This window comes from Piliocolobus tephrosceles, chromosome 12, assembly GCF_002776525.5.
Source record: "Piliocolobus tephrosceles isolate RC106 chromosome 12, ASM277652v3, whole genome shotgun sequence".
Taxonomy (NCBI): Eukaryota; Metazoa; Chordata; class Mammalia; order Primates; family Cercopithecidae; genus Piliocolobus; species Piliocolobus tephrosceles.
This window is the reverse complement of record NC_045445.1, coordinates 34,978,130-34,986,737: the sequence shown is the minus strand read 5'-3', so window position 1 is coordinate 34,986,737 and position 8,608 is coordinate 34,978,130. Positions and strand designations below refer to the sequence as shown.

At 43.6% G+C, this 8,608-nt stretch overlaps 1 protein-coding gene across 1 annotated transcript in view; it reads left to right on the top strand.

Moving 5' to 3' along the window:
* Positions 1-8,608, top strand: part of SLC25A43 (solute carrier family 25 member 43) — a 48,626-nt gene that overhangs the window by 7,271 nt on the left and 32,747 nt on the right. Inside the window, exons 2-3 of the mRNA XM_023198683.1 lie at positions 746-987; positions 3,930-4,102. Coding sequence (XP_023054451.1) covers positions 746-987; positions 3,930-4,102 — 415 coding nt within the window. The remainder of the gene's footprint in view (positions 1-745; positions 988-3,929; positions 4,103-8,608) is intronic.

Here is an 8,608-nt window from a genome sequence, read left to right as displayed (position 1 = left end):
GGGGGGGGGGGGGGGGGGGGGGGGGGGGGGGGGGGGGGGGGGGGTGGATCACCTGAGGTCAGGAGTTCGAGACCAGTCTGGCCAACATGGTGAAACTCCATCTCTACTAAAACTACAAAAATTAGCTGGGCATGGTGATGTGTGCCTGTTGTCCCAGCTACTTGTGAGGCTGAGGCATGAGAATTGGTTGAACCTGGGGAGCAGAAGTTGCAGTGAGCTGAGATTGTGCCACTGCACTCCAGCCTGGGCAACAAAGTGAGACTCTACCTCAAAAAAAAAAAAAAAAGAAAAGAAAAAGAAAAAGAAAAGAAAGAAAGAAAAAACAAAAACAATGCAATTACTGAGATGCTCAAAGTTATCATTTCAAGAAATTTTGTTCCTTTTAAGTTTCAGCAGAACTAAAAGACTGCATTCCAGTTGGTATTTACCAGGTACTTCTGTGCATTTACACCCCACAGGCAAGCCAGGGTCGACAATTATGTAGCTAAAAGTAGAAAATGCTTTAAGTGGGAGGGACTTGAGATAGATGTAAATAAGAAAGTTGGGCATCTCTTATAGCCAACTAGCATCATATAAATATAGAAAAATGTAAATGTGTTATTCATGAATGCTTATATAGTACTATAGTAACTTTTCACTTTGTAAAGTTCTTTGAAATGCTGGAAAATATTTCAAGAACTAGTGGAGAGAACTTTAGCACAATCCATAGCTGATTCCTCTGGCCTTTCCCCCTGTTTTCTCCCAGGTTTGTTGTGATGTTCACAGATGACCTGGGCCACATTTCCCAGTGGAGCTCCATCATGGCTGGGAGTCTCGCAGGCATGGTTTCCACCATTGTAACATATCCTACAGACCTCATCAAAACCCGGTTGATCGTGCAGAACATGCTGGAACCATCGTACAGGGGGCTCCTCCATGCTTTTTCTACTATTTACCAACAGGAAGGGTTCCTTGCCCTTTATCGAGGGGTTTCCCTCACTGTTGTAGGTAAGATGGACCTTTTCACCTTGTCCAAGAAAAGGCTATGTCCTCTGAAATTACAAATGTATTGTATACCTTTGTGAGCCACTAAATCAGTTTTACTGAGGTCAAGCTTATATGGGTTCAACCTACATAGAGCCAATTAGCTTCATTCTATTCCATAGCTATACACTTCACTCCTAAACTTTGGCCAGTTACATCCCTGGGAGGGGAGTAGAACAGAAAGTGGAGGTGACTCAGCAAACCGGTAAGAATGCAATTCTAACCACTCTCCATCTGACTGCAGAAGGAGTCTTCAGTGTACATACGCATTGATATGCCATGAGGGCAACTAGGGTAGCAACTGTGTCTTCCGGGGTCTTTGTAACCTTTGCCAGAGCTACACATTTATGGCCCAATTGCAAAATCCAGCAGACTTTTGCCCTTTATCTGAATTTGATAAGGTTGACCACTCCTTCTTCTGGAAACTTGGCTTCGAGGACTCGTCCAAGTCCTGGGTGTCTTCCCATCTCTCTGGCAGCTCTTTCTTATCTGACTTATCCGGCCCATCTGGGTCATCTGATACTGCCAGCCCCTACATGTTGCTCTTCCCCTGGGGTCCTTCCTTAGCTTTCATTTTAGCCTCCCCTTTAGCTTGCTTCTCATCCTCCAAACCCTCCCTAGGTGGCCTCATCTGTGCTAGTGGCTTAAACAAGCGTCAGTGTACTCTGCGACCCTCATTCTCTACCTCTTTAGTAACAATGACCAACTTTTGGGGGGAAGTACTTACCACATGCTGGGTCCTGTGCCAAATGCATTGCATACACTTTTTCATGAGGCCTTATTTTACAGATGAGGAGATAGATGCTTCAGGAAGCTAAGTGACTTGCCCAAGTCCACATAGATAGAAAGCGGGAGAAACTAGCCATAGAACTCCAGAGCCCTCTGTTAGCCCCTGACTGATAGCAATTCCCAATGGTAATATGAGTCCCTGCTGTTGGACACCTTCACCCCATGCTCCCTAGGCACATCAAATTCAAGATTAACCCTGATGTCCTCATTGGTCTCAAACTAGCTCTTCCTCCTCTGTTCCCTAATGAATGAGACTACCTTCCTTTCACCCCATGGCCCAAGCCAGAAAAAAAACCTAGGGATCACTTCAACTTCTCTCACTCCACCCCCACTTGAATCACCAAGCTCTGTCGATTTGACTCATCCTCTTTCCCACAGATCCTTACGACTCACACTCTCAGGGTCTCCCACAGACTCCGGCTCCTACCTGCTTCTACTCTTGGTCTCTCCTGCCCCAGTCTTCCCCGTGCACCGCTGCCCGGCTGAGGTGATCTCTCCACATGCAATTTCATCGTTTCATGGCCCTCATTTCACTGCTGTCCTTAAAAGTGTTCAGCGACTCCTGAGCTACAGGAGAAAGCCCAAATTCCTTAGGACATTCCAGATCCTTCAGACCTGGCCCCTGCCAGTCTGTCCTACCTCATCTCCTGCCACACCTCCACCTGCATTCATCCTCCAGCCATTCAGAAAAACTTGGATTTCCTGGAAATATGACTCCCTTTATACATGCTGTTCCCTTTGCCTTTCCACTCTGTCAAAGTCTGATGAACTGCTACTCATTCCTCAAGATCCAATTGAAAAGTTTTCTCTTCCGTCAAGTCCCTCCTGAACCCCCAGGCAAAATTAATCCCTTTGATCCTTGTGTACCTAATGCATTTCATATAGCCCCCCTGTTGTGGCACACATCAGGGGCGTTATACTTACTTTTCCCTAACTGTCTCTTCTCCTCGATGATGAGCATCTCCAGAAATGAGCCTGTTGCTCTTTGGATTCCCAGCACCTGGCACAGGGCCCGGCACATAACCTAAGCTTTCCAGATGTTTTCTGAATGAAGGTAAATGGAAGGTTGGTGAGCCAATTAAATAAACATTACATGTTTCTAAAGATAAGCAATCTCACTTGTATTATCCCCTATTTTAAATTTCATTTTGAGGGAGAAATTTAGTCCCTCTGTAAACTAAAGATGGCTCCTAAAGTTTCTGGAAGTTTGTGAAAGTGCCACCTACTATATTACTTACCATCTCAGTTCTTAGAAAGGTGAGGAAGCCACACAGTGTAGGGTGCCCACTGGGCCATGATATGACCACGTAATTCCCAAAGGTGAGGTCAGGTGACTTCCCTCACCACCGAGAGTCTCTCACTTTCCAGTTTTCACAGAATGTTTCCTTCTCAGCTAGAGAGCAGTCCCTCCTGTCCTCCAAAACATAATGAGGTGCTTGCCCACTGACTTTTTTTACTTGAGTGATTTTTCCCCAAACATTAAAAAAAAGCTTAAAACACCCAGAAAAATTACAACAAGTGTGTCATTAACTAGAGTTCAGTATTTGTGTATGGTTCTTTTTTTTGAGATGGAATTTCTTGTCGCCCATGCTAGAGTGCAGTGGAGCGATCTCGGCTCACTGCAGCCTCCACTTCCCGGGTTCAAGTGATTCTCCTATCTCAGTCTCCCAAGTAGTTGGGATTACAGGCGCCCACCACCACACCCAGTTACTTTTTGTATTTTTAGTAGAGATGGGGTTTCGCCATGTTGGCCAGGGTAGTCTCGATCTCCTGACCTCGTGATCCGCCCACCTCGGCCTCCCAAAGTGCTGGGATTACAGGCGTGAGCCACCACGCCCAGCCGTATGGTTCTTTTTTAAAGTACAATTTACATCCAGTAAAGTGGACAAACTTTTAGTGAACCATTTGATGCATTTTGACAAATGACACAACCCCTACCAAAATATAGCACATTATCGTCACTCAAGAAAGTTCCCCCATGCTCCTTGAGTTGGAGGGATTTTAGCAACCCCAGAGCCCCTTCTGTTTTCTTTCCCTGGAATCCCCCCAGGAATTTATGTTCTCAAGCCAGCGTTTTCCCAACACAGCAGCAACCTCTCCCTGGCCTTGTTTCACAGGTGCTCTCCCGTTCTCTGCTGGCTCCCTTCTTGTTCACATGAACCTGGAGAAAATCTGGAATGGACCCCGAGATCAGTTTTCTCTCCCACAGAACTTTGCTAATGTCTGTCTGGCTGCTGCAGTGACCCAGACCCTCTCCTTTCCCTTTGAGACCGTGAAGAGAAAGATGCAGGTGAGGAGTTATCCGGGCGGGATGGGGGGTGGAATGCTTTCCAGTGTTTGTGAGTGGGTAACAACAGCAAAAAACACTGACCCCAAGTGATGCCAGGTTTCCAAGGAGCTTCCGACTGCTCACACAAATACTGTGCAAACCCCCACGCTGTGGCATTTCTGCTGCTAACCTCAGAGCTGTTGGCTTGAGCCCAGGCTGCCTCCTCATTCCCATCCTCTGTTTTTTGGTCTTTTAAGAAGCCTCCAGGTCAGGTGCAGTGATTCACGCCTGTAATCCCAGCACTTTGGGAGGGCCGAGGCGGGTGGATCACTTGAGGTCAGGAGTCCAAGACCAGCTTGGTCAATGGTGAAACCCCACCTCTACTAAAAATACAAAAACTAGCTGGGAGTGGTGGCAGGCGCCTGTAATCCCAGCTACTCGGAAGGCTGAGGCAGGAGGATCACTTGAACTTGGGAGTCAGAGGTTTTAGTGAGCTGAGATTACGCCACTGCACTCCAGCCTGGGTGACACAGAAAGACTCTGTCAAAAAAAAAAGAAAAAGAAAAAGAAAAAAAGAAAAAAGCCTCCAGATGAGGCTTCCCTTTTCTTTCCTGACTTCCTGTTTATATCACTTGTGGCTCTCCTTCCTCCAAGACCAGCAGAGAGTAGAATGTTAAATGCAGCCTGCTAATAATGCTCCCTGTCCTTCCTGCCTCCACAGCAAGGATGCCACTCTTGCTTTCCACGCTGTGCCTTACCTCAGTGAAGCAGACTGGATAGGACCAACATAAGCTAGGAACTATAGCTAACAAGGGTCCAGCATCCCTGACTCCCTCGCTGAGGAAGGAACTGCATTTAAAATGGGGCAGCATTGGGCCGGGCGCGGTGGCGTATGCCTGTAATCCCAGCACTTTGGGAGGCCCAGGAGGGTGGATCACCTGAGGTCGGGAGTTTGAGACCAGCCTGACCAACATGGAGAAACCCTGTCTCTACTAAAAATACAAAATTATCTGGGTGTGGTGGCACTTGCCTGTAAACCCAGCTACTCGGGAGGTTGAGGCAGGAGAATCGCTTGAACCGGGGAGGCAGAGATTGCAGTGAGCAATTGCACCATAGCACTCCAGCCTGGACAACAAGAGGGAAACCCCATCCCAAAAAAAAAAAAAAAAAAAAAGGGTGGCACCTTAGTGAGACCACTGAGGCAAAATCCTAGAATCAGAGGTTCCAAAGTGAGTAATTGACTTAGCCTAGAATAAGCCAATTTTAATCAAAGAAAAATCAGACTAGTTCAAATAAGGTTGGATGGGTAACAGTTATATGTGTACAGTGGCGGCAGGCCCAGAATCCTAGCAGGGCTGAGGTGCTGTATCTTCTCTTAGCCCTGCTCAGGCCCTTAAAATTCAAAAATAGCTAATGCACACTGGACTTAATACCTAGGTGATGGGTTGATAGGTGCAGCAAACCACCATGGCACGTGTTCACCTATGTAACAAACCTGCACATCCTGCACATGTACCACAGAACTAAAAATTAAAATTAAAATTAAAAAAAATATTCCACTTCCATGGGCTAGCCTGTCTCCATGTCCTCTTCTAGACAAACCCTGATTTATACAAGCAATATATTCCTGAAGAACTCTATAGAAATTAATTTGGGATCAGCTGAATCCAAGTTTAAATGATCAGTCCCAACCAAGTTTGGTTTTCCCCTGTGACTCTAACTTGTCCTCGCTTGCTCAATGCCCCTCCCCGCTCCGCTTTCCCTCTATAGTATTCCCAGTTGCCCTGGGCCATCGCTTACCTCAGCACTAAACAACCTGAAGGTGCTTATCAAAACTGCCTTCAGACAAATACACACTATGATTACACTCAATAATGCCACTCCACTCCCTGAAACTTTATCTGTCTGGGTTGCATTCCTTTCCTGTCCTTGTCCAAACAGATAATTGTCACATCATTGTAATGGTAGTATAGGTGCAAAGTTTTCCTATTCGTTGGTAAGAAGTCTTTATATATTAAAGATATTAACCCTTTGTCATACATCTCACACATTTTTCCCAGTTTGCTCAGCTTCCCAAGAGCTAGCACTACAGGCATGTGCCACTACACCCAACTAATTTTTGTATTTTTGGTAGAGACGGGATTTCACTATATGTTGACCAGGCTAGTCTCGAACTCCTGAGCTCAAGAGATCCACCTGCCTCAGCCTCCCAAAGTGCTGGGATTACAGGCATGAACCACTGTGCCCGGCTGACATTTGGCTTCTAGTGCTGTTTATGTGTTGGTGGTGGTGGTGTTTTGTTGTATATATTTGTAGAATTTTATCTAATTATATCTATTCCTTTTATTTTGTTTCTGACTTTGCTTTTCTGCTTAAATGTAAAGTCTGCTTAGTGCATGCTTATCTTTTTTTGTTTTTTTTTTTTTTTTTTTTTTTTTTTTTTTTTTTTTTTTTTTTTTTTAGTATTTCTAATTTTAAAAATAATGCACATTTGGAAGGCCAAGATGGGAGGATCACTTGAGCCCAGTAGTTTGAGACCAGCCTTAGCAACATAGCGAGACCTTGTCTCTACTAAAAATAAAAAATTACCTGGGCATGGTGGTGTGTATCTGTGGTCCCAGCTACTTGGGAGACTGAGGCAGGAGGATTACTTGGGCCCAAGAGGTCGAGGTCACAGTGAGCTATAATCCTGCCACCGCATTCCAGCCTGGGTGACAGAGAGAGACCCTGTCTCAAAGAAAAAAAATAATAATAATGCACATATACTTTAAAATGGTTAAAAATGGTTCATTTTATGTATATTTGACTACAGTGAAAAAAAAAGTAATACACATAAGTCATAGAAAATTTGGGAGATACAGAAAAATGCAAAAAGGAAAATAAATTACCCATAGCCCAACACCCATGGATTATAATGATTAATAGTTTTCCTTCTATGGATCTTCATACATATACATATACACACACACACATAAAAATATATGTAAGGTTATTTCTTTTACAAAATTGTGTTCACACTGTATATAAAAAGTAGTATCCTCAGGCCGGGCGTGGTGGCTCACGACTGTAATCCCAGCACTTTGGGAGGCCGAGGCAGGTGGATCACCTGAGGTCAGGAGTTCCAGACCAGCCTGGCCAACATGGCGAAACCCCGTCTCTACTAAAAAATACAAAAATTAGCTGGGCATGGTGGCACATCCCTGTAATCCCAGCTACTTGGGAGGCTGAGGTAAGATAATCCCCTGAACCTGGGAGATGGAGGTTGCAATGAGCCGAGATTGCACTACTGCACTCCAGCCTGGGCAACAGAGCGACACTCCATCTCAAAAAAGAAAAAATTAGTATCCTTTTTTCACTTATTATATAATGGGTATTTCCCTGGGCCATTAAGTATTTAATTATCAAATAATATTCCACCATATGGATGTACCAAAAATATGTAACAATTTCTCATTTTTTTAATATTTAGGCTTTTTCTAATTCTTGAGTTATGATAACATTGTAATGAAAACCTTTGTATTCTTTTAATATCTGTGATGATATCCTTAGGCTATATTCCTAGAAATTGACTTACAGGTCACAAAATATGAACAATTCTAAGACTGTTCATGAAATATGCACTCCAGAAAGGTTGTAAGTATGTAATTTCATCAGCACTAAAGGAGTGGTTCAACTTCTAAACTCTAAATATTCATTGATATTAATTATCAATATTGTCACTTTTTAAATAATTGTGAACCTAATAGCTGAAAAGTAGTATCTCATCATTTTAATTTTAATTTGATTGATTATAAGCAGGGTTGCATTGGCCCTTTGTATTTCTTTGTAAATTTTGCATTTATATAGTCCTTGCCCTATTTTTCTAGAATATTCAACTTTTTCTATTCATTGGTAAGAAGTCTTTATATATTAAAGATATTAACCCTTTGTCATACATTTCATGTATTTTTCTCAGTTTGACATTTGGCTTCTAATGCTGTTTATGTGGTGGTGGTGGTGGTGGTGGGTTTTGTTGTTTTGTTTTGTTTAGACAGGGTCTCGCTATGTCACCCAGGCTGGAGTACAGTAGCAGTTCAAGCGATTCTCCTGCCTCAACCTCCCAAGTAGCTGGGATTACAGGCACCCGCCACCATGCCTGGCTAATTTTTGTATTTTTGATAGAGACAGTTTCACCATGTTGGCCAGGCTGGAGTGGTGATGTTATATTGTACATATTTTTAGAAATTTATCTAATTATATCTATTAGTATTATTTTTTGTTTCTGATTTTGCTTTTTTGCTTAAAAGGCCTATTCTATCCCATAATCCTATGACTGTTCACTTATATGTTCTTTAAATACTTTTTTAGTTGTGATTTTTACACTTGGCTTCTTTTTTTTTTTTTTTTTTTTTGAGACAGGGTCTCACTACTGCCCAGGCTGGAGTGCATTGGTGCTATCTCAGCTTACTGCAGCCTCGACTTCCTAGGCTCAGGTGATTCTCCCACCTCAGCCTCCCGAGTAGCTGGGACTACAGGCATGCACCACAA